Source organism: Lupinus angustifolius, chromosome LG17 (genome assembly GCF_001865875.1).
Source record: "Lupinus angustifolius cultivar Tanjil chromosome LG17, LupAngTanjil_v1.0, whole genome shotgun sequence".
NCBI classification, from domain to species: domain Eukaryota; kingdom Viridiplantae; phylum Streptophyta; class Magnoliopsida; order Fabales; family Fabaceae; genus Lupinus; species Lupinus angustifolius.
The window spans coordinates 3383294-3410008 of record NC_032025.1 but is presented as its reverse complement, the minus strand read 5'-3'; the positions used below and the strand labels follow the sequence as shown (position 1 = coordinate 3410008).

The following is a 26715-nucleotide window of genomic DNA, read 5'->3' as shown; positions in this document are numbered from 1 at the left end:
TGAGGAATTTGAAATAGATGGTAAAATCTAACGAAGTTCTGTTTTTGGTGGAAAAAAGTTAGGACAATTACATGCTTCAAATCAAGCCAATTTGTTATTTCAGTTTTTTTTGGTAATTTTTCGCAGAGTGTATAGTTATCTGTCACAACACATGTTGCTTTGAAGAATTAAATCACTAACCTTTTTGATTTTTTCTAAAAATTTAATGAAGACTTACATCGTTAAATCAATATCTTGTTGGTCGAGTGGTTAAGGTTTGATATCCAAAAATGCTTAACTCAAAACAACCAAAACCAAATTACTTTTATTTTATTAATAAATCAAGTGTAATATTTATAGATTATCAATTTAAAGATTTATACATAGTTAATATATCATCTATTATTCATCTGCATTATTTTTTTGAAGACTCGATAACGATTGAAAATAAACGGTGTATAAAACTCTTACAATATTGATTATATAAAATTTTTACAATATTGATTAATATATTTCTCTCTTATTAATATATATATTTTTTCTCCCATTGACATATTATACCTAACCCAATTCACCACATTCCTAATAAGTTTAACTTTGTTGCTGATTTTTTTACAAACAATATATGTAGCTATTTCCGCCATTGACAATCTATTACTTTGAAACAATTTATCCTTATTCAAACATAACATAGGAATTAGGCCAGTCAATTTGATGTGTCCTTGAAGTCTGCAAACATAGTTGAGTTTTCTTAGTATGTCTGATATTTTCTTAAAAGCAATTAGTTGTAATTGAGTTTTACCTTCAAAACATGGCTGCGAAAATGAGTGAAAATTTATCTCGGTTTCTATTTAACAAAACTCAGTTTGAGTTTTCAAATAATACCATTAAAATTATCAACTTCTACCCATTATTCCCACTTTATTTATTATTATTTCTAACCATACTTATTAGTAACTTAATATTTGACTGGATTATTAGTGTCTAATAAATAGTTAATTTGTATTTATCTTGATTATGCCATGCTTAGCAAATCACTGTAATTTAATATTTTTACATATATTTACAAATTAATGTATCAACATTTGTTTCATTTTTGGTAAAGAAGAGAGATCAAAGATAATATAATACCAAATGAAAAATGATAACTATATATATAAGAACCATTAGAATTTTACAATCATTCCAAAAACACTTTTAACAATAATGTATATAAAATAAACTTAATTAATCAAATTACTTTTTATCAAAATTCATTTTACAAACAAAATTTCGATTTTCATCAAATGCTATAAATGTTTTCATAATTTTTAGCATACAATCATCAATGTATGAAAAATAAAATAAAATTTTCAATTATACAAATATTTTACTCCTTTAAGATTAATTAATTCAATGAAATAAAGTTACCGATAAAGTTTTGACCCATTGTGGGGCGTGATTCTAGACCAGTATTATCTTAATATAAAAGAAAAAGGCAAGGGTTAGAGACACCGTGATGAAGAAAAGCTATAACCTTTTCTATCGCTCCTGAACTCCGCGTTTTTTTCGTGGACTGGCGCCGTTTTCATTTTCTCTCCACGCTTTCACTCCTTTTCGCTACTTCACTACCCTTAAACTCTCTCATTCATCTTGCTCTCTATTTCCATCGATTTTCGCGCTCACACGGCGTCGCTTCGAAGCTCACCTCGTAGTTACTCTGAACTGCGCTTTCCGATCATTATTCGTTCTCCGAAGCGCATTCGCTCGCTTCATCCAAGTATGTAAAATTTCCTTTCTCTATCGTCCTTTTTTTTCAGTATTAGTTTTTGAGGATCAATGTTTTTTGTTTTTATTTATCGGAAACTTATTTAATCGGTTTAATTTTTATTATGTGCATGATCGTCTTCTGCATGTTACATGATTGAGCCTTTGTAAGGTTCCAGAGCAGTGTTTATCGCAATGCGCCTTCGTTTTTTCGCTCCTTACTATTCAATTTCTTTGATTGCACTGTTTTTTAAACTGTTAATTTGGATTATGTAACCAGCCTTTGTGATGTGTCTCAGTTCTATGGTTTATATAACCAGCTATGTGAGTTTTTTGGTTCCGAAGTGGTGTTTATCGCAATGTGCCTGTGTTTTCATTGTTACTAATCAATTTATTTGATTATACTGTTTTCTTTGTTAATTATGATTACAGAACCAATCTAATCTTATTTGGATCTCAGTTCTATGGTTGATATAAGCAGCTATGTGTGTTTTTTGGTTCCAGAATGGTGTTTATGGCAACATGCATTTTTTCGTTTTCATTTTTCCTGTTTGCTACTAATCAGTATCTTCTATTCTACTGTTTTTCATTGTTAATTAGGATTATGGAATCAATCTTTATGATAGCTCAGTTCTTTGGCTGATATGATCAGCTATTTGTGTTTTGGTTCCAGGATGGTTTTTATCGCAAATGTGCCTTTGTTTTTCTGCTTTGTTACTAATCAATTTCTTCGATTATTCTGTTTTTCTTTGTTAAGTAGGATTATAGATAAACTTTTATGATATCTCTGTTCCAGGGTTGATATAAGCTAATAGTGTGTTTTCTTGGTTCCGGAATGGTTTTTATTGCAATGTACCTTTGTTTTTATTCATTACTAGCCAACTTCTTCAATTCTACTATTTTATTCTCTATCAATTATGACTTCGGAACCATCCTGGATGACATCTCAGTTCTACCTGCTTGTTTTGGTTGATAACTTAATTGAACAATTTTCCTGTTCCTTCTGTTGGCATATACAATTTAGTCTCGGGAAATTTTCATCTCCCCGTTTGTTACGCTTATATCCTAATCATTTTTATATATTCAATTATTCATTATTTTTTCTAAAGAAAGTCTTTTGATCAATGGGTATAACATGTAGGAGTTTAAAATGGTTAAAAAATGGTTTATACTCAAATGAGTTAGTCCAAGTAATTTATAATATAGGCAAAAACCGTTACAAATGACAAGATAATAACAATACAAATAAAAACTAACAAGATAAACAAAACTGACTAAATCATAAATAAGATAATAGAAGTTCCAAAATTTTGGCATCTCGACAGCAAAATAGTGACCAAACAAGTCACGGAGGATGAAACCGCTCTAACACCATATAGGAGTTTAGGATGGTTAAAGAATGGTCTAAACTCCAATGAGTTAGTCTAAGTAATTTATTATATAGGCAAAAGTCATCACAAATGATAAAATAATAACAATCCAAATAGAAAACTAACAAGATAAACAAAGCTAACTAAATCCTAGATAAGATAATGCTTTATCAATCTAAATATATCTAATATAAGATAACTGTAACAAAAAGGGTGAGAATATCATTATTCTTAATCTATTTGGCTGAATGACATGTTCTATGTTCTCTGTGACATTGGTGTATGTACTTTCACTCCTGTGCTTTTGGACGAGTTCCCCCTCGAACAATTAATATTGCCTCCCAACTATTTCTTTCATCAGGAAATTCAGGGCGCCTTTGACCACTGATTTATTGATTTGAATATCTGTTTCATACTTTCATCAAACCTTTGTGTCAATAATTTAGCTCCTTCATATGAATATCTGATTTCTCTTTTTTTAGGTAAATGTTAGTATGTGAGTATTTTTATGGTAGGTGGGAATTGAACCCTCAACCTCCTTATCACTCCACTCCCTAGACCCTCCACCCCATAGGCCCTCCACCCTTACCACTTGACCTCCTTATCCTCCTTCATTTGAATATCTGATTTCTTAATAGGTAACTAGTGCAGATTTTCTTGGTAAGTAGTGGGCACTCATTTTTATTTTCTGGTCATATCTGCTATTAGTAACATTTGGCCGTTTGGGGTATATATACATCTTGGATAGCATCACAATTAGCTTGTATGACTTATATACTATCCGGTCCACGCAAAATGGAAATATTTGCTGCTTTAGTTTGCAGTTAACTGAAACACCTTTAAATTGTGTTGCTTTTAAGTATTTTTTTCTTGTTTGATGTACTTTTTGCTTCATGGAATTATTTTAAAAAAGTGGAGTTTGAATGTCATGAAAAAGTATTTATCTTCTGGTTTAAATATTTGATTATTCATTGACTTCATAGAACTAATCTGGTAATATATAGTTCTGTACCCATTACCTTTGTCTTTAGGTTTTGTTTTGAACATTCGGTACTTGTTTCTATACATGCAACATTGCAACCTAGACTAATCTGGTAAAATACCAGTTCAGGTTTAGACAATGTGGGTGTGCATCATTTTATTCACTTGCTCTTTGAGCTCATTTAGTTTACACTATTAATACCTTGCAAATGAATAGGCTGCTTGAAATTTTCTGCCTAGAGCAAGGTTACCAAGTTCCATGGAGAAAGACCTCTTTCAAGAGCAGAAATTGCCACAAGGTCTCATAAAAGCAATCAAGTTCGATGTCTTAACTGAGGCAGATATAGTTAAGTATATTCTCCATTTTATATCTATATCAGCTTTCCAATTATTCCTTGGTGTATCTGTTCATTGTCAGTTTGTCACCATAGCAATGGAATTAGATCAAATGGCACACACTTACTGTGTAACACTTAATCACAGAAGAGAGGGTGGGTTTAAAAGCTCATCCTTGTTTGGATGCACCAATTGTTATTTCCTTTTAAATGAGAAAACCCTAATCTCCAGAATATATTTTCAATTATAAATCCCTCCTGATTGCCCTGTAATTTATTAACCATATATTGGATGTTAATTACTTTCACCTCTACAGGATAAAATGGTTGCTTTGGAGATAAATGCAGCTGGGCAGGTCAGCTGTTCTGACCTGGGACTCCCAAATTTATCTTCGGAGTGCACTACATGTGGTGCTAAATCTTCCGATAAAAATTCTTGTGAAGGTGTGTATGAGATATTATATACAAAATGTATTTGAAGACTGTTGTAGGCATTGCGAATTTACTGGAAAAGATGCTGAAAGATTAATATTTTAATTACAGGTCATTGTGGAATGATCAAATTTCCTTTTGGCATACTACACCCATATTTCATGTCAGAGATTGCACAAATCTTGAACAAAATTTGCCCCGGATGTAAATCTATTCGACGAGAATTACAGAACAAGGTAAGGATTCATTTAGAGTTTTATGTTATTCATGTGGCATATGGTCAGCTACTATGTAAAGAGTTTCATATTTTATGTGAACCGTATGGTGCCACCTATTGTAAAACGTTTTTTATTTTTTATACATACATATTTCTCAAGTGAAAACCTTTAGTTACTAGAATGATATGCAATGATATTCTTTATTGCTAGCATAAACAGCTTTTTATTGACAATTGACCAAATGTTAACTATTTTTTAATATGCTAAATCATTTTTCATAGCACATTAATTGCAAAAGTTTAAATTTGTTCTATTATCTGTGTAATCTGTTTCAGCAACCAAAATGGGGTCACATCTATTAGGTTGGAAACTTGGATTAACTATGTACTTTCTCCTTTGGTTAAGGTTTTAAACTTTTTTTTCCACCAGGAGGCAGCATGTGACTCATTGATAGTTTTAAACCCTTTCATTGAATGTGAAGCAGAAGTAAATTTGAACTAGAATAGGAGCACTTTTTTTCATGAAAATGGTTATTTTTAATTTTACTGTAAGTTTGAGCTTGTGCTTTCCTCTTCCCCTCATATCAAGTCTCATAACTATTTTGTTCTGAGTGGTAACAGTTCACTCAGCTAAGCATGTATTCTCAAGTTCACTCATGTACTACAATTTCATTCACACACACACATACACACTTCTAGAGGTGGAGTTAAGTAGCATCATGTTCTTGTAATATTGAAAATCTTATGGTTGTGCCATATTTTATGATGCTGATCTGAGTCAAGCATCAATGCTTTCATTTAACTAAGTGCAAAGTACATTACATAAAGAACTTCACCTTGATATTTATGGCCAGAACTAAGTGATTGTTTTTCACCATTACCCGAGTGTTCCAATTCTATGAGCAGGGATGTGGGTTATAGGGATCTCTTTCGCAGGTTTGCATGTGGGATCAACTTGTTGATTTAAGATCTGTTACTATAATCTACTTGGGCGTTTAACATGTGTTACTATACATTGCTCCACCTCCAAGTTTGGGGAAAATGGCTAAGAAACTAAAAAAATGTTCACTAATTTAAACAAATTAAAAGCATTGAACTTGCAGAAATTTAAAAGGAACCCAATTTAACTTTTTGTTTGATTTGTTTCTCCTCTCTCTTGCACAACTATTTTTCCTTGACTTGTGTGTGCATGTGCGTGTTTTATTTATCTTTGCTTTTGTACTATCTCCTGGTTTTTACACATGGTTTTTTAAGGGTTTTTTGTTGGATATAGAGGGATTAAAAATCCATTCTTTAATAAATAGTCACTCATTAGCCGCTGTTTGAACATTATTAATTTATCGAGCAATTATTAGTTAATTATTTACAAACTAGAAATACTTTACCGAGAATGCATTTTTGGAAATTTCCCTAACATTGTATTTGGATGATAGGTGGTAACTAGGGGAACTAGAACAAGTGGCCCTCGTTTTTTAGTTTCAAAATAGATAGTAACGGTATGGAACTGAAGGGAACCTATCCCCCCCTCTTTTGATACATATCCTAGTGGGGTTGATGCTTGGTTGTTGTATATGCATTTAATATCTTCAGGGCTTAAACAACATTGAATACCTTTTTCATATAGTAAATAGGATGATTATTAGGAGATTGTGAGTTATTTCTATTTTCCCTCCTTTCCTCTCAAACTCTCGGACCCTATTAGGTGGGAGCCTCGTGCACTGGACTGCCCTCTTTTTCCTCTCAAACTTCCAATTTTTATTCCCTCAAAATTGAGGTGAAATATGGGAAACTAAGCATTAAATGGAGTTGAAAAAATAGTTCTGTTCTGTTCCTTTATAAGTTAAATCCCAAACAAGAGTAGTAGGGTTCTGTTCCATTCCCTGATTAATCTTCCAAGCAAGGAAAAGGTAGCTTTGGTTCAATCCTTCCCTTGCTTGCCCATCTAAATTTGTTCTGTTCTGTTCCATTAATAAATTCAAATCTAAACAGTGTAACAACTAATTCGATAACCAATTGTTTAGAGTGTGTGTAAAGTACACAACTAAATTGGCATGAAAAGAATGTAGACCTTCCATCATGGAATGACATGCTTAGATCATACATCAACCTTTTATTTAAGGCTGAGCCTCAACAGTAAGGTTGCTTGTCTTGTGACCTGAAGGTCATGGGTTCAAATTCTGGAAACAACTTCTTCACTTGCGAGGGTAAGTCTTCTTACATCTATCCTCCCCAAACTCCACTAGGTGGGAACCTCGTGCATTGTGGCACCTTATTTTATTATAAAGTTTCCTATCTCCCAACATTTAAATTATATGGGATTCTTGGCATCCCTGTGCATGCTGTGTATAAAAGCACTTACTGTGGCCTTTGCTTCTGGCCAATGGAATAAATCATTCGATAACATTTTTTTATGTGCATTTATGTTGTTATCTGAGTTGACCCATATGGATTTGCATAATTACTTGTTATCTTCTTCTTCCTGTTGATGTTTTAGTTGTCTTGTAGGCTGCTCAAATTCTCTCTGGAGTCAAGCAGCTTAACGGTTGCAAATATTGTTCTGTAAGTTTTGCGGCTTCATCTTTGTTGATTTCCTCCAAAAGTAAATTTCTTTTTTTCCCTTTTTATTCATCTGCATGTGCCGTTCTAAGACAGATCATGCATCAAACAGGGAAGTTTTATGGTTCGCTATCCAACAATGAAATTCAGAGTTTCCTCAAATGACCTCTACAGAAGAACTGCAATTATTGCTGAGGTTAATGATAAGGCTCCAAAGAAGAAAACTTTTGGTCTAGGATTACCTGATGATTATTGGGATATTATTCCTGCAGATGCTCAACAAGAAGACGGTTGTACAAAATCAAATAGAATGGTTTTATCACCTGCCCAGGTAGTTCTGCCCACTTTTATGTACTTGCATTTTTGTATCATTTCCCCCAGGATACTATGACTGTATGGTATATTTTTAATCCAATATTTGCTAGAAGGCCAGAATCATATAATTGTATCATGTTTAATAGGATTAAAGATTCATCATATGTTCTGTTTCTGCTTAACTGCTTATTGGTGCCTCTAATGTACATACTGCTGCTTCAAAGTTTAAATTTGTGTCACATGAATGCATACAAATTATTTAGCATATTCAAAAACGAAAAGTCCAAAGACATTCATGTAAATCCTCGTGCACCCACAGCTACGTGGACAGGAAAGATACAATTATAAATCTGATGTTGTTTGGTATTCAATTTGTAAACAAATATATGCACCACTGACTCAAATGTCGTGATTCAAATATGTCAGATTTTTGTTAATTGATTTGGATTAATTCCTTCATTGTGAAAAACAAGGCCTGCTGGTACAAGTATTCCATTCTTTCCAATTAGATAAAACTCCTTTTCCAAGATCACTGAATTTGACAGGGTTTTATGAGTGATTTTCATTATGAGGCCATGTGGTTTTGCTGGTGCTAATGTGCTATACCAATGTAATTTTCACGTCTCCCATTTGGTTTTCAGGTTTATTCTTTGTTGGCTGATGTTGATCCAAACTTTATTACAAAATTTGTTCCACGATTGGATTTGCTTGGTCTCAACTACTTCCCAGTGACACCAAATTGTCATCGTGTGACAGAATTTGCACATGCATTTTGTAATGGGAACCGGTTGAGTTTTGTAAGTGTATTTCTTCTTCTTCTTGTTATTTAATTAGTTATTATTTGTAAGCTGTCACATATAGTTTCGTGAATTCCAATTTTTAATATGGTACTTTACCTGGTTAAATGTTTTTAGGATGACAGGACCAGAAATTGTAAGAAATTGGTTGATTTCAGGGGTACAGCTAATGAGTTAAGTTCTCGCGTTTTGGATTGCCTGAGGATCTCTAAGGCAAGCAGCTCAACAGTTTTATTCCTGTATTCATTTGCTGCTTTGTCATAAATTCTGTCTTGCTTATGGATTTTACTTTTAAGTTGCAGTTAAATCCTGATAAAATACCAAGTAATAATATCTTTGCCGATATTCAGAAAAGAAGAGTTGGTGAAAATGCTTGCAATTCATCTGGTTTGAGATGGATGAAAGATGTGGTTCTTGGAAAACGTAATAGTAGTTCATTCCGTACTGTGGTCGTCGGTGATCCAGACCTTGAGCTTAGTGAGATTGGATTACCTTGTCAGATTGCAGAAAGTTTGGAGGTTTGTGAACATGTAAACAGGCAGAATAAGAAAAAATTGCTTGATTGTTGTGAGTTACGCATGTTAGAGAAGGGGCATATAAGTGTCCGCAGAAAGGGTAGTCCAATTAAATTGTACAAAAAGGAAGCTCTTAAGATAGGAGACATAATTTATAGGCCCCTTACTGATGGGGATAAAGTGCTGATAAATAGGCCTCCTTCCATACATCAACATTCCATGATTGCCCTCTCAGTTAGGGTCCTTCCGATATCTAATGTGGTATCTATTAACCCAATCTGCTGTTCCCCACTGCGTGGTGATTTTGATGGTGATTGTCTTCATGGGTATATTCCACAGTCAGTTAGTGCTAGAGTTGAGCTTAGTGAGCTAGTTGATTTAGATAGGCAATTGATTAATGGGCAAAGTGGTAGAAATCTGCTTTCACTTTCTCAGGATAGTTTAACTGCTGCTTATTTGCTGATGGAAGACGAGGCTCTTTTGAATGTTTACGAAATGCAGCAGCTTCAAATGTTTTGCCCTTACAAGTTAACACTTCCTGCCATTGTAAAAGCTCCTTCAAGTAATTCCTCATTTTGGAGTGGCAAGCAATTGTTTAGCATGCTCCTGCCTTCGAAATTTGACTACTCTTTTCCTCCAGATGATGTTTTTGTTAGAGATGGGGAGCTTATATCTTCCTCCGAAGCTTCTGGCTGGTTACGTGATTCGGACTGCAACGTTTTCCAGAGTCTTTTGTACCATTTTAAAGAGAAAACTCTGGACTTTTTGTATGCTGCACAGAAAGCTCTTTGTGAGTGGTTGTCTATGACAGGTTTTAGTGTTTCCCTGTCAGATTTGTACCTCTCTTCTGACTCCTATTCGCGAAAAAATATGATGGAGGAAATCTCATATGGTTTACAAGCAGCAGAAGAGGCATGCAACTTCAAACAGTTACTAGTGGATGATTATTGTGATTTTCTGTCAGGAAATCTTCAAGATATTACTGTTAAAGTGGATCGTCTGAATCATGAAAGGCAAATATCTGCTTCTCTGAGTCAAGTGTCTGTTGATGCTTTTAGACAGGTTTTTCGAAGTATTCAAAGTTTAGCTGACAAATATGCATGCAAGAGCAATACTTTCCTTGCTATGTTTAAGGCTGGAAGCAAGGGTAATTTACAGAAGCTAGTGCAACATTCAATGTGTCTTGGCCTGCAGCATTCTCTGGTTCGTTTGTCATACAGAATTCCCCGCCAACTTTCTTGTGCTGCTTGGAATAGGCAGAAGAGGCTTGATTCAATCAAGAAGTATTTAGGAACTCCTCAATCTGTCCAGTCTTACATTCCGTATGCTGTGGTTGAAAACTCTTTTATGACTGGGCTAAATCCACTTGAATGTTTTGTTCATTCAGTGACAAACCGTGATAGCTCTTTCAGTGACAATGCAGATCTTCCTGGAATGCTCACACGTAGACTTATGTTTTTCATGCGTGATTTGTATGATGCATATGATGGAACAGTGAGAAATTTATACGGTAGTCAAGTTATTCAATTTGCTTATGATGCTGATAAGGACTCATCTTCCGATAGCTGTTACCAAGACTATACCACGGGTGGCGAACCAGTTGGAGCACTTTCTGCTTGTGCGATTTCTGAGGCTGCATATAGTGCTTTGGGTCAGCCAATCAGTCTGCTTGAAGCATCACCTCTGCTAAATTTAAAAAATGTTCTAGAATGTGGTTCAAAGAAAAAAGGTGGTGATCAGACCGTTTCATTATTCTTGTCCAAGAAACTTGGTAAACAAAGAAATGGGTTTGAGTATGCAGCCTTGGAAATTAAGAATTATTTGGAAAGGATGATGTTCTCAGACATTGTTTCTACTGTAATGATAATATTTAGCCAGCCGTCTTGCAGCCATGAAAAGTATAGTCCTTGGGTTTGCCATTTCCATCTAGACAAGGAAATTGTAAAGAGAAGAAAATTTACGATGCATTCTATCATTGACTCTCTTTACCAGAGATGTGACACGTTAAGAAAAGAGTCAAAAGTCAATCTTCCCAATTTGATAATATCAAGCAAGTGAGTCATTTTTATCCTTCTAACCCTTTGGAAGTTGTAATATGTCTTAATGAATTTTTGTTTTTATCGAAAGAATAATGTAGACAGCTTATATTATTTCTGTACCATTTTCTGCATTAATTGTTGTTCTTGCTTGGAGCTTTAAAACGCTATTGACTTGGACAATGATGTAACAGGAAGTGTTCTGCAAATAAAGGAAAGGAGGGAGAGGATTGTGTCACTGTTACAATTGTTGAAAACTCTGAGGATTTGATACAAGTGGATGCTGTTCGGGACTTGATGTTACCTTTGCTTCTTGGAACGGCTATAAAAGGTTGGTAGTGACTTGATGTAGATGTCCATTATAGTTTTGTGTGGTGATTTGCGCATAAACCTTTTAGAAATTAGCTTGGTGAGCAGATATATGTCTGGGACAATTCTTTAGCTGTTGTTAACACTAGAATCATAGTCCTAATTAGGTAAGAAAATGTCGGGAAATAATAAATAGGAAATAAATTTTAAGAGATCTTCTAGGATAGTCTAACATATATTCTAAAAGATAGGATAAGATATTTTCAAATTCTATAATTTTATGGACATCCAATTGAGTTAAAACTTTTCTTTAGTAATGGAGTTAAAAACATAATTGATAGTTGTAAGAACCAGAAGCGGGTTTGACCTGGTCAGATGGTCAGGTCAACAAAAATTGGAAAAAATGATTTGTTTTTTTTACAAAAGTACATAGATGGTTTTTATCATTACTTCTACTTCTTCTGGCTTATATCATGTATTGCTTGTTATGGTAAAATATGCTTATATTTACAGTCACCATCATGAATTCCTGAAATGTTCTTTAGGATTTCTGGACATCACGAAGGTTAATATTCTCTGGAGTAATCTGTCGAAAGTATCAAATTCTAGTAACCGTTCTTTTGGTGGCGAACTGTACTTGAAAGTTACTATGTCTAGTGATGGCGGCAGTGGTAGATTCTGGGGTGTACTCATAAACCATTGTCACAAGATAATGCATATGATTGACTGGACACGAAGTCATCCTGATAACATTCATCATTTCTGCTCAGCCTATGGAATCAATGCAGGCTGGCAATATTTTCTCCATGTGAGTATGGTTTAATAACTCCACTCCCATTTTTTTGTTCTGATAAATATATGGCAATGTGAATTTAATTTACCAGTATATGGTTTTAAATGTAGAGTTTGGCATCTGCTACATCTGATACCGGCAAGACAATCCTTCCGAAGCATTTGCGTCTTGTTGCCAATAGTCTGTCAGCTAGTGGAGAGTTTGTTGGATTAAATGCCAAGGGCATGACACGGCAAAGACAACATGCATCTGTTGCGTCACCCTTTGTGCAAGCATGCTTTTCTGTCAGTTTTCACATCTTTTTTTCCAGACAAATGTTTCATGGCTTATCACGTGAGATTATGATAACCCATATAATTCATGTGTATACTGTCTTTTGTAGAATCCAGGTAGATGTTTTATAAAAGCTGCTAAGTGTGGAGTCAAGGACAACCTCCGGGGCAGCATAGATGCATTGGCTTGGGGAAGCTGTCCGTCCATAGGGACAAGTGGACAATTTGATATCTTATATGCAGATAAGGTGAAGTTATTTATTTTATTTTCTATTAAACTTCTAGTTGGGGTTTTAAGAAAACTTATGTGTATGACAAACAAGTAATGGAAATTTTTCTTGTGGGTGGTAGATATTTTCATTTTACCAAGTTAACCTTTTGACCGAAGTCCTTACAAAAATGCAGTAGCCTCATTGTGCTTTGTTAGAATATATGAAAGAATCTCACAATATTTTAAATTATCTTATAGAAAATATGTAGAGGATATTTGAATATCGATAGAATATCTCATATTATCATGACTATATCTTAGTAGATCTCTTAGGATTGAGATTGTTTTTTTAATATTTTATGAATTGTTTCCTTATTTAATTAGGAGTTTAATATTAGTATTAGTAGGGATAGTGCCATCACATTTGTAACACTTCATCATTCACAATATTATCGTCACAATTTACTATTTTTAGCATTCTTTTTACTCCCTCTATACCTAAACCCTATTTTGAGCTTAGGCTTGTGATCCCTTTCCCTATTGGGTTTCCAATTGTGCCTTTTTTCTAAGTTGTTGTCATCTCACTTTCAAGGTTTGTCATTTCCGCTGTTGTTTTATTGTCTTTCTAGCCTCCATCTTTAGCACGTCAGTTTTCCTTCCATGATATAGATACTCATCCCCTTGCTCTCAAAAACCAAAAAATACCCCCATTCTCCTTCAAGCATGTGCCACTTCCATGGTATTTTGTGGCACAATTTGGATGTTGGTGCGATCTATCCGTAGGTTCAATGTTCCTTTTGATGCCCGCACATGAGTGTTTGAAGTTGAGGGTGCATGCATTTTTTGTATTTTGGTGCAAACCAAATGTTTGGCGATTGATATATCTATTTGCACACCAAACATTGTCGTATGTGATGCGGACCTGGTTCCAATGTGTATAGATATCTGTTAAGTGAGAGAAAGAGAGAAATGAGAGAAATATATTTGTAGAAATTGAATTTTATTCAATTAAACTTGTTACAAGTGGAGAGCCTAAGCTCTATTTATAGCTAAGAAGGAAACGTCCTTAGCAAGCTAATTGTGTTGGTTAGCTTGACTAATGACTTTCAACATAAATATTAAATTCACAACAAACTAATTACTAATGTTAGCTAAATACAAAATAAGCTAACCTAATTATTATTTCCTAATATTCCCCCGAATACTTTTGGTGTGTTTTTACATTATGAAATTAAAAAACCTTGAGTTTTATCTAAGAAAGCTAAATCTTGTAGGAGACAAAGCTTTTGTAAGGATAAGTCTGAAAATTGGCTGGGATACGCATGACAACAAGTGTCTTGTCTTGAACTTTGTCCCTGACAAAGAATAAGACCACTTCAATGTGCTTGGTCTTTTGGTGGGGCACAAAATTTTGAGCAATGGCCACTATGCTTGAGTTGTCACACAACAATAGAGGTGAAGTAAAATTGAAATGAATCCCTATCAATAAAGACTACAACCACTGAAACTCTAGAGCTAAAAGAGCAAGACTTTTGTAATCAGTCTTTGTACTGGATATAGAGATAATGGTCTGTTTCTTTGACCACCAGATAATGAGATTATTACCTAAAAATAAGCAAGCACTAGATGATGTGGATTTTCTGTCATCACAATTAGAAGCCCAATCTGCATCACAAGTCCAGTTAATGGCAAGGGATAGCTAGGAGAATACCACATGCCAATTAAGTATCGTAGGATCCTTCACTACAGACCATTGTTTTTCTAGGGGATTGTATAGAAATTGATAAACTTTATTGATTGAATAGGCAAAGTTAGGTCTTGTGACAATAGCATATTGAACTGCTCCTACTATTGGTGTGTATAAGTAAGGATTCTCAAAGTAATTAGAACCTTCCTTAGTGAGTTTAGTGGTATGAACCATAAGAGAATTAATAGACCCTGCACTACTCATTAGCTCTTTAAAGTAGGTCTCTAACGTACTTGGATTGAGAAAGAAAGAAATAATGAGCCATTCCCTAGAAATTTAACCTCTATTCCGATAAAGTATTCAAGAGACCCTAGTTGCTTGAGAGCAAAGGCATAGCTTAACTGAGTGATAATGCTCTGAACCTTACTGAAGGAATATCTTGTGACAATTATATCATCTACATAGACGAAGACATAAACTTTGTAGGAAGAGTTGTTGAGAATGAAAAGGGAATTATCACACCTACTCTTAGTAAAACCAAGAGATACCATAATTTACTTCAATTTCTCAAACCATTGTCTTGGAGCCTGTTTGAGACCATAGATAGCTTTATCTAACTTGCAAACTAGACCTTTATTGGAATGCTGAACACCTGCAGGTTGTTGCATGAATACTTCTTTAGCCAATGTTCCTTTTAGAAAGGCATTAATGACATCTAGTTGTTCAATGGGCCAATGATGAATTAACATTAGAGTCACTAAAACTGTAATAGTGATAGGTTTGACTATAGGACTAAGTCTCATTGTAGTCTATCCCAACTTTCTGATGAAAACCCTTAGCAAATAGTCTCGCCATGTATCTGTTCACATAGCCATCTGGATTTTGTTTTACTCTAAAACCCATTTGCAACCAATAACTTGTTTTCCTAGGGGCATTGTAGCTAGAGACCAAGTTCCCAACTTCACATCAAGGGCTCAGTATAAGTTTGAAAAACTGTAGGAAATATCTGCTTAGAAATACCAGACTTGTACCTCGTTTGCATTGGGTGAATGGAGGAGGATGCAAAAATAGAGTGAAAAGATGGAGATGTTGAATCAAGTGAACGACTACATTTGATATCAGAAGAGGTAGTCAAGGAGTTAGTGTTTGGGGAATGAATAACATGGGGAGTAGATGTGGAACATGAATCTGTCCCACCACCAGTAGTAGGAGCGAATGTAGGAGGCAAAACATGAGAACGAAAGATAGCAGGACTAGAAACAGAGACTTGGGAATCATAAAAAGGAATATAATGAGAAGAAACCATAGAAATACCACCAGGAGGATGGAAGTGATAAGTATTATGGATTGATTTTGGAAAACAATAGGAACTTGGCTTGATAATAGAAAGAGAAATAGAGGCAGAGGGAAAGACAAGACAATGATTAGGATTGAGTTCAAAGTAACATGTTATCTGTAGAAAATTGTGAAATACTTAGAAGATTTCTTGTAATAGATGGCACAAGAAGAAGAATGTTGAGAGATAGAACAATATTATGACTAATAGTAGAATAGAATTTAGAGGAACCAAATGCTTGAATGAATATGCTAGCACTATTACCCATGTAGATATGATCGGTAGAGAACTTCTCACTTGGTTAATGAACAGGTGCTGGATCACCGATGAGATGGTGTGCAGCCCCTGAATCAGGGTACTAAACTATGTTAGAAGGCCTGGTAGTGGGTGCACCTGTAGAGACAACAGTCATAGCATGAGGATACAAAGTTTGTTGAGGAGCTTGAGTGGATCCAAGAGCATGACTTGATGAAGAAGATTGTGTTAGTGCATACGGAGAGTTTGGATTAGAATGGTAATGAAGATCCATTAGGGAGGAGGCATAAGATGCTAACTAGGATAATATGTAGTTAGAGACTTGTGATAATGAAGTGGCAAAACAAGAGTGGATGGAGTAATGTATGGACCAAATATAGGTGGTGTATCATAGACTTGGGAGTATTGTACACCAAAGTTAGGAGGTGCATAGTAACAAAAGACAAATCATGCCCAAACCTGTTACAAAAGTATCTGCTTTTGGCAGAAAACCTACCATACCACTACCACATGAGCCACAAAAGCCCTAGAACCACAATATCCTCCAAGAAAACCAATAAAACAACCGAAATCATGAAAGTGAGCCCTAAAGCCATCTATACGAGTATGAAAAGAGAAAAATTGGGATGCAGTGTGCAAACGAGCTACATTCCTACCAGAAGAAACAGAATCAGACGAATTCAAAGGTGATGAAGATGCAATATTTATAGAGAGAGCATCTGAGATGGAACGACTTCGATTCCCTTCCAAACGAGCCTCAAATGTGAGGAGAAAGTATTGAAGAGCATTGACAGTAGGTAGTTCATTTTGACTCTTTATAGAGGTGATGATAGGCTGAAATTATTTAGTTAAACCATCCAAAATGAAACCAGCATTCCCTACATGTGAGATGGGATTGCCAATTGAGACCAACAAATCAACTAGACCTTTAATTCGTGTAAAATACTTTGAGATAGAGCTAGAACCCTTAGTTATGTAACGTAATTGAGACCTCAATTGCCTTGCTCTTGATTTCAAGCCACAATTGCCTGGAATTGATGCATCCTACAACACGAGGTTGTAACTCTTCAGAAAGGGTATTGGGAATCCAGGAAAGGATGATTTGATCTTGTTCCTCTCAGCTCATAAATCCTAGATTAACATGATGTTGAAGAGGATCAACATCTGTAAGAAACTTAGCACATATATCACACTTAGTGGTAAACCTTTCATCATGGTTTGACCTAAGGACAACAAAAACAAATTGAAGCCACACAAGAAGCTTGTATAGGTGCAACTGTAGTTGGAGAAGAAGAAAAGGCGCAACATGAACATGGGATGGTGAATCACCATTGAAACCAGGATCTGAGGTGTTAGCCATAGCTAGCATGATACCATGTAAAGATAACTTCCATGTGAGAGAGAGAGAAAAGAGAGAAATAGATTTGTAGAAACTGAATTTTACTCAATTAGACTTGTTGTTACAAGTGGCGATCATCAACTCTATTTATAGCTAAGAAGGAAACGTCCTTAGCAAGCTAACTGTGTTGGTTAGCTTGACTAATGACTTTCAACATAAATGTTAGCTTCACTAACAAGCTAATCACTACTTTAACTAAATACAAAATAAGCTAACATAGTTATTATTTCCTAATACAATGTTGTAAGGTTCATATTTTGAAGTTCAATATGTCGATGGTTTGGATGGCATTGTTATTCTAATTCTCGATCGCCTTCTTCATCATAATTGTCGATGGTTTCTCTCCTCTCCATGTTACGAGATGGATGCATATGATGTATATGCTTCAGCTTGAGGGGAGTATAGGATATAGAGTTGTTGAAGTGATTCGGATCTCAAGAGGAGAGGGTCTATTGTAGTCTATCTATGGTTCATGCTTGCTGCTTGTGTTCTTGTGCTGATCAATTTTCTTCTTGATACTCTTGAAGTCGTCTCGGTTACTGGTTAAATGATTGTGGTTTCTGGTTCGTAGTGGTCTTTAATTCTTCCTTAATCTTCAAATTATATAGTCCTTGTAGTCTGGTGCTGCTTTTTGTGTGCTTATTGTTCCTGTTTGTCTGCTTCTATCGGTGGTTAAAGCTTGGAGATAGCTTTTGCCATGGATGCCTAAGCATTGTTTTCTTCTGTCGGTTGTGGTGAAACTTGGAGATAGCTTTTGCCCTGTATGTTTACGAATTGTCTGCTTCTGTGCATGGTGATTAAGCTTGGAGATAGCTTCTCCTATGGATGGTGAAGTTTTGTTGCCTTGTGGCACTTGAAGATTGCAATTGTTAATAGTTTAGACTTGAGGGGGAGTATTAGATTATGTGAAAGTATCTCACAATATCTTAAATTATCTTATAGAGTATTTGGAGTATCGAGAGAATATATATCATATTATCATATGATTATATCTTAGATTAGATTAGAGTATCTTATACTAGTTTAGATTAGTTTAATCTGATTTTTGTATCATTTAAGAGTTGTTAAACAGATGACTTTGGGTTCTCCAATTAACATTATTAATTCATACATGTTAATCTGCCCTTTCCAGTAAACCTTACTTTGGTTATTGGTAATCATTTCTATGGCAAGAATGTGAAGTGCATTAGAGCCAATGATATTTTTTATCTGGTGTTGGGTTATTGAAAGAAAGGCTTATAAATGCTTAAGTGTTATGGAACAGAGTTATCTTGTACCTCTCAAGTTGTAATGTAACACTTTATCATATAAAATTGTCTAACATTTGCTTTTATCAGGGACAAGAGCTTGCTAAATCTGTGGATGTGTATAACCTTCTTGAGGCCAGTTTTGACCAGCTGAATGAAAAGATTGATACACCTGATGCTCGCAGCTATTCATCTGACAAATGTGGTTCTGGGTATAGATATAAAAATGGTGGTTATACCATGAAACAGTTTAAGCAGGCAAAAAGCAGTATAAGAAATTTCGTGACTGTAAAGGATATTCAGAAGCTGACTTATGCATCAAGTTCCATACTGAACAAGTAAGACAATAAACATATAGTTTTTCTATCCTCTAATATTGTTATGTATTTAATGCCATAACGCAGTATATATTCTATTGTAGTGACATTCACGTTATCTATGTTGTGTTTTGCATTGCATATAATAGAGCAACTAGAAGATTGTATTAGTATTCCAGCCATGGTAGTCTCTTGCAGTTTGGAGCTGCTATCAAATATCTTAGAAAATAGTTCACAATTATTCTATTTTAGGGTATCACAATATCTTTTAGGATTTATTTCTTAGTTATTTTATGATTTTTTCCTTATTTAATTAGGATCTATTTCTTAGTTACTATAAATAGGACTATTGAGGTTGTCTTTTGCAATCCCCTTATGACATCAACATATGATCAATACATCGGATTAATATCAGTCTCCTATTTTTCCTAATTTATATTCTCTCCTTTTCTCCTTCCTTACATAAAATTCTCCAATTCAATAGGTCCCTCCACCAAATTATTTTTTCTGCATAATCATTAAATTATGTTTTCTTCTCTCAACCTTTTGAAAATCATAGACTAGCTATTTGCTGTGTGTAAAGAGTTAATGCTGTTTTTATTTCTTGGGTAACTTTTAAAGCATTGTAGTCTTGTTTGATGGAAACATTTACTTTAGATATAAAACCATTGTTGCGCCTCAACCTAACAACTGAAGCTCTTAGGAGAATTGGTCCTAAACTAATTTTCTTTGTAGCTGCATCACTGTTTTATGTTTTAACTTTTAAGTATGACCAACTACAAAATTTTCTGAGACACTGCAATCAATTTATCTCAGCTATTGCCAGAGGGAAATAAATTATTCTCTTTAAATTGTATAACATGAATAATTTACTTCTGAGAGGTTTCTTTTGTTTTTTTATAAATAACATGCATCTATTGATTGATAACTTCTTTCTTATCTCCGCCGGGATGACCACCAAGGCAGTCTGATTTATTATTTATTTGTGATGGCCCTTAAGGCTGTCTCATACGGATCCTTCTCAACTTTCTATTTCAACTCTTTATAGTGGCTGACTTTCTAGCATAATTAGATGTGGGAGATTTTGTGTCTTTGCGAGCAGGAAATTTTATGCTTATTATCAAATGTTGGCATGTGGCTGACATGGATATTAAATGATTATGTCTAACATTAATATTGAAATTTGTTTGGTTTCTGATCCCATGGTTGTTTGTGCACTTTTTATTAAGCTACTAAACTCAACGTTGTATTTTTGTCTAGGCTGCATTACCATGATTGAGGATCTATGTTTTGCAGAATAATTATTAACTTATCCTGTTGTTTATGTAGTTATTTGATTGATCAGCAACTAAGTGACAGGGACCTGTCAACAATGCTTCGGGTTTTGCATTTTCACCCGCATAAAGATAAGAAGTTTGGCACTGGACCACAGTGCATAAAGGTATTTGTGATTGTGTTAAGAAGGATTGTATGTGTTGTCAAAATTTACTGTGTTTGTTCATGCTAATATTATTATCTTTGCTGACAGTTTAAAGGAAAAATGTTACTTCGTGGTAAACATCTAGTGGTTATTGAACTTGATGAATATATTAGCGCCAGTAAAACAAGCATGATTTGGTCAATCCCTGTTGCCCTGGCCTCCCAAAAGGCTTTACAATTCTCCTTTTTTTAAGAGATGACAGGAGCTTTTTTGCATTACAACAATAGCACCTGGTTACCACAATTTTTTGTTAAATATTAAACTTAATATAATAATATTTCAACCTTTTTTCTTCACTTTAGTCGTTCAAATGTGTTAAAGATATCTTTTAAAATCTTCTGGTTGCAGGTTTTCATTCTATTTTAAAAATGACAAACACCCCTCTTAATGATATAGCAGTATTAACAGGAGAAAGCTGTGCTTGTTTTTCCAATGCCAAATTTTCTCTAGTAAAATGCGTTGGGTAATAAGGCTCTCTTCATTCTCATGGTCTAATGCCTATATCTTTTTTTTCACAGGTCGGACAGCATCCTATATATAAGGATACCCGCTGCTTTTTCATAGAACGAACTGATGGGACTGTTGAAGATTTTTCGTACCGCAAGTGCATTCTTGGTGCTCTTGAGATTATTGACCCTGAAAAGGCTAAGAGCCAGAAGAAAAGATGGTCAGGAGATAATGTTGAAAATGAAAAGAGCCAGATAAAAATATGGTCTGGAGATAATGTTGAAATGGCAAAGAGCCCGAAGAAAAGATGGTGGGAAAATAATGTGTAAGCTGTCTCTATGCATGTCCAAACATAATAAGTGACTGGCATTTAATCTGGTGACAGCCACAGACTTGTAAAATATGAGGGGATGTTTTGTCTGAAGAAATCCTCCTAATGTGCAGTTAGAAGGGTAATAATGGTGCCACGACTCTTACAAATCACAAAAAAACAACATTGTTTTTCCACCTTTGATTTTAAGGAGTCAACTGTAGGGGAAGCATAGTTGTTTTTTGTGGGTTTAGAGTTATGTCATTGGCATTACTCCAGCTGAAAGGTGAATAATCTGGAGCATTCTTTGTTGAATACTATCTCAAAGCTAGATTGAGTAGTAACTTTAGTCAAATGTAGCTTGATGAATTTGCTCGTCCGGTAGAGGCAGTGCTGCGAATCAAGATGAAACTGTTAATTATTGTGGCAGCACAGTTTGAAACTAAGAAGATAACGCCAGAAGGGAGCATACAAGTTTAAAGGCAAGTGGTAGCACATTTATGTAATATGTAACACTATCTTGTTCCTTTTTATGATAAAAAAAGAATGGGGTATTTACCTATAGCTTCCTTTTGCTACTTCCACATTTAGTTTACTTGCCTCCGATGACGTCCGGCAGAGAAATATACAGTGGAAGCAGCAACGAGAAGCTTTTAAAGGATTACCATAGACCAGATGTATTATTGGATATGTGGCATTTATATGTATATTTGTTTAGACTAAAGTTCAAGTCCTATTGTTGTCTCTTCTATTTCCCCTCTGATGCGCACAAATTGAATCCTAATACCATTTCATGGTTATATTTCACTCTTAACGTGGGTGAAAGAGATTTTTTTTTCTTTCTGTGTAGTCAACTCTCCATTTGATGGGATTCATTTTTTTGTACTTGAGTTTTTTTTTCTGGCACAAGGCAGAGCGATTGGTATTTATTAGTTATGAATTTTTGTAGAAAATAACTAACTAATTTCTTTGACAAGATTATTTCTTTCCTTTCGCATTTCGTGAAGTTTCAATGTAGACTCAACATTTTTCTGATTTGGAAATCTCCAAAACAATTTGATAGTTGAGTGCCACCATGACACTCTAAAATCAACCCAAATCAAGATTGAAGGGTTTGAAAGAGAGGGCGTGTGTGATTGGAATGATATATTTATTAACATGTGCATTTTTTAGACAGTTTGGAGAGGAACTTGATTGTCAATGGTTGGGGGTAAGTTTCATAACCCAAGAAATGATATAATCGAAAATTTAAATCTAGTCTTATTTTTTATCCTGTATGCATGTCCTATGCTTCATGAAATTTTCAATTTAATCTTGTATCACGTGGTATCAACGTGGGATCTACGTCAACGACGTGATGTTGGAATAACGCAAATAGTAGGTACAACAATTCATTATTTATAAGTAACGTGTAATTAATTTATTATCCATGATGTAGTCAATACAAATACAAGATTCAAAGAAAATATGATGCACCGACACATAGAAGAACGTGTCTGGTTAAAGCACACAATGTCCACACAAACTGAATTCAACTCTAGAGATCATGAGGTAAAATTGGTAACTAAGATTACAAGCTTCAAGCTTTAACCTCAATCTGATTTGGCTCAAATACATACTTAATGAGGGATTCCTTGATGGACAATAGTTCAGGGAACTCATTCTTTAATTTAGATGCATCAAGTTCATTGTTGCTTCTTGGTGCAACAATCACCTTAGCCTGTTCCTCAAGAGTGAAGTTCTTCCAAGCAAAGTTGGGATCAACATAGTCCTTATACAACTGTAGAATTTCATTGTGGCTAACCACGCCAGGGTTAGTAAAATTCCAGATTCCAGTGAGGTTTCTCTTGGCCATTTCTAGAGAAATGGGAAGAAGCTCATCCAATATTGTCATTGAATTTGGAATGTCCACAACCTTGTCATAACGAGTGATCTTGGTGATGAAATTGCGAGGGTTGGATAAATCAGAAGAGATTGGCATCCTCACTCTCAAGGTACACACGTTCTCATAGTTATGAAGCAGATCTTCTACCTGTGATGAAGATAATAAGACAGAACAACTGGGTTGAGTAATATATATCTAAAGTCTCATAAAAAATGAAACTCAATAGAGAATAGACACATTTCAGCAAAAATAAAGTAAAAAATCATAACTTGAATGACATTCATTTCATTTGGAATGCTTATTGCATACTATTACTGTTAAGATCATATAAATCTGAATCTAATGTAATAGCACAAACATACAGGGGGTGACAAGTAAAGTAAGCCCAAAACACAAGATCCAACTCATAGTATCAGATATAGATAGTGATAAATAATTCATTTTTGTCGGTTCCAATTCAACGTGCACTTGTCACATGCATTCCACTTGGATTCTCAAGCATAGTTTTGTGTAATTTAGATCTTGAAAGGAAATAAAGTTTCTTTATGATGTAAAAATTTCATCCACCATTAATTTATATTACCATGTGCATAATAATATAAGTAATACATATATATCAAACTAAAAAATTTAAGCATCCAAAAATATCAATTGCATATTAATTAGCTTTGTTGCTATATTTAAGTAAAGTCACAAATTATGAACAGAATATTTTATAAATAGAAAGGAGTGATGAGCATTGACTTAAAGTTTTGTTTTAGTTGTTGGAAGGCTCATGGTCGTGGAAGAATCTAACAAATGATATTATAGATGATTGTTAGTCCATGACATAAGACATTAGAGCAAACAAGTATATTAAGTGTGAAGTCCCAACTAACAGAATGTCTAACAACCACATCTATCTCCCCCTTAAATTTGTTTCATGTGTAAGAGTTAAAATTAAAATATGAGTATACTGAAAATAAAGTAGATCCAATCATAAAAATTAAGAACGAAATCAGCTAGTACAACATGTTATAGACAGATGAATAAAAATAAGATCCATAGTTAATTGGGTGCAAGAAAAAATAATTAACATATGGATCTACTAAAAACAATGCTAATCCAAAATATTACGTGTTGATATAACAATGTGGTGAAAAAAAGTTTATTACCATAGCCTTGGTCTTAGAGTAAAAAGATCCAATGAAATTAGGAGTATCCTCTTCCTTAAATCCAACACCAGATCCAAGAGTATGAAGAGAATCATACTCAAAAATACAACCAGTAGCATAATTAATAAGGATAAGACCCTTGCTGCGACACACATCAGCCAACGTAAGAGTCCCAACAACGTTGGTTGTTATTGTTTCAACCTTATGAGACTCGCACCAGTCAACGTTGGGTCTACCGGTTACTCCGGCGGCGTTGAACACGTGGCTTGGTTTCACCTCCGCTATGTCAGCCTCCAATGATGACCGGTTCTCTAGGCGTCCGGTTCCGTAGACATAAGTGATGCCTTGGGCTTCACATAGTTTTCCGAGAAGGCCACCGATCCAGCCGGTTCGGCCGTAGATCAAGAATTTCAACTGATTTTCACCGGTGCTGCCGTTAGTTGGTAAACCCATATTTTCTTTCTTTCTCTCTCTGTAATGAGTGAAATTATTGTATATGTTAATGGTTGATTTTCTCTCATCTTTCCCTATATATTTATATATGTGGATGAGAGATATTCGAGATTTGACAAGATTCCCTTTCTTACTTTTCGACAGCTTAGCCACGACGGTGATTATAAAAATCTTAGATTTAACATTTCATTACTACCCTCCACAATATCAGGTGGGGGAATAAATTAATGGTAAAGATAGTTTAAAAAATATTATAATCTCTTAATATAAAATTATTTACATTATATAGAACTTAATGTGTTAGCAGTTTTATACAATTCAGGATTCATTTGTAATTATGATTTATTCTTCACAAAAAAAAATACAAAGGCAGTGTGGTATATATTCACTTTTACTGTTTCTACTTTACCAATATAAAATTGTTTACATTGTATATAGAACTAATATTTCATGAAAAAACAATAATTATTAACACGTAAATAAATAGTGAGATAATCACTAATAATATAAAGAATCCTTTAAATATTGGTACATACCATTTTCTGGTGTAGTTGTTTGTGTTAGAGTAATTTTAAAGAAAGAAAAACGAAGAAGAAGAAGATATGTTGTGATTTAGAGAAGAGAATAGAATGAGGATGAATTAGGAGAGTCTCTATTTCTGGAAATTCTCAACGTAGTTAAAGTAGGTAATCAAAGCTATTTATAGTAAGCCTCTTGAAAACTAACAAAACTACCATAACTGATTTTTGAATTACAAACTAACATCTCCCATAATGCAAAAATCAACTAAATTGTTTCCCAATTACATTGTACAATTTTACTATACTACTCATATTCTTTGTTGATCATTCCTTTTGGTTGTGAATGCCCATCATCATCCTCAATTCTTTAAATCTCTTTGCCTTCAGAGCTTTGGTCATAATGTCTGCAATTTGTACCTCAGTATTACAGTGAACCAACTCTATTTTTCCTTCTGCAACTTGTTGCCTCAAGTAGTGATACCTTGTTTCGATGTGCTTACTTCTGCCGTGAGAAACAAGGTTCTTTGCTAAGTTTATTGCAAACTTGTTGTCTATCAATAACTGAATTCCATTTTCATCCTTTATATTGAGTTCCAGCATAAGTGAACTTAGCCATGAAGCTTGACATGTTGTAGCACATGCAGCTATGTATTCTGCTTCACAAGTTGACAATGCTACTACTCTTTGCTTCTTAGAGCACCATGAGATTGGGGCACCTCCCATTAGGAATATATATCCCATAGTGCTTTTCATGTCTAGAATGTCCCCACACCAATCTGAGTCAGTGTATGCCACGAGTTGTGATCTGTTTTTCTCATATTGATGTGGAAAAACTGTGCCATAGTTTAAGGTGTCTTTCAAGTATCTCAAGATTCTCTTGGCTACTAGCATGTGTGATTGTTTTGGTTTGCTCATGAATCTGCTGATCATCCCTACACCATAGCAAATCTCAGGTCTTAAGTGGTAGAGATACCTTAAGCTCCCTACAATTTGTCTAAAAGTTGTCTCATTGGTAGCAGCTTCTTCATCACAGTTTCCCAGCTTAAGGTTTGTCTCAGTTGGTGTTTTAGTGGATTTTCAACCTGTCATCTTGAATTTGTCTAGGACTTCAATCAAGTATTTCCTTTGGTACATGAACAAACCTTCTTTAGTGTATTGGAATTCCAGACCGAGGAAGTAAGATAATCTTCCTAGATCTGTCATTTCAAATTCTCTTTTGAGCTTCCTTTTCAATTCTTCAATTCCTTTTGAACTGCTCTCTGTTACAAATAAGTCATCTACGTATAGGCAGATGAATAATGCATCCTTGTTTTGATTACTCAGCTTGATGTAAACACCATATTCCACTGTGCATTTCTTA

The 26715-nt window shown here is 34.6% G+C and overlaps 2 protein-coding genes across 3 annotated transcripts; one reads left to right on the top strand and one right to left on the bottom strand.

Annotated features, from left to right (window-relative positions):
* Window positions 1442-22095, top strand: LOC109331513 (DNA-directed RNA polymerase IV subunit 1-like). 2 transcript variants are annotated; one of them, XM_019566054.1, is made up of 16 exons: window positions 1442-1738; window positions 4294-4422; window positions 4729-4855; window positions 4955-5079; window positions 7566-7619; window positions 7729-7947; window positions 8573-8728; window positions 8846-8941; window positions 9031-11297; window positions 11474-11610; window positions 12134-12396; window positions 12492-12665; window positions 12764-12901; window positions 18879-19126; window positions 20435-20546; window positions 21104-22095. In XM_019566054.1, the coding sequence occupies exons 2-16, from the start codon at window positions 4336-4338 to the stop codon at window positions 21359-21361; spliced, it is 4461 nt and encodes a 1486-aa protein (XP_019421599.1). In that variant the 5' UTR covers window positions 1442-1738; window positions 4294-4335; the 3' UTR covers window positions 21362-22095. The 2 variants fall into 2 exon arrangements, with proteins under 2 accessions (XP_019421599.1, XP_019421600.1); XM_019566055.1 differs by lacking the exon at window positions 4294-4422.
* LOC109331715 (bifunctional dTDP-4-dehydrorhamnose 3,5-epimerase/dTDP-4-dehydrorhamnose reductase) lies at window positions 22753-24879 on the bottom strand. Its single transcript, XM_019566389.1, has 2 exons — window positions 24382-24879; window positions 22753-23374 (listed from the first exon to the last, which is right to left on the bottom strand). The coding sequence occupies exons 1-2, from the start codon at window positions 24832-24834 to the stop codon at window positions 22922-22924; spliced, it is 906 nt and encodes a 301-aa protein (XP_019421934.1). The 5' UTR covers window positions 24835-24879; the 3' UTR covers window positions 22753-22921.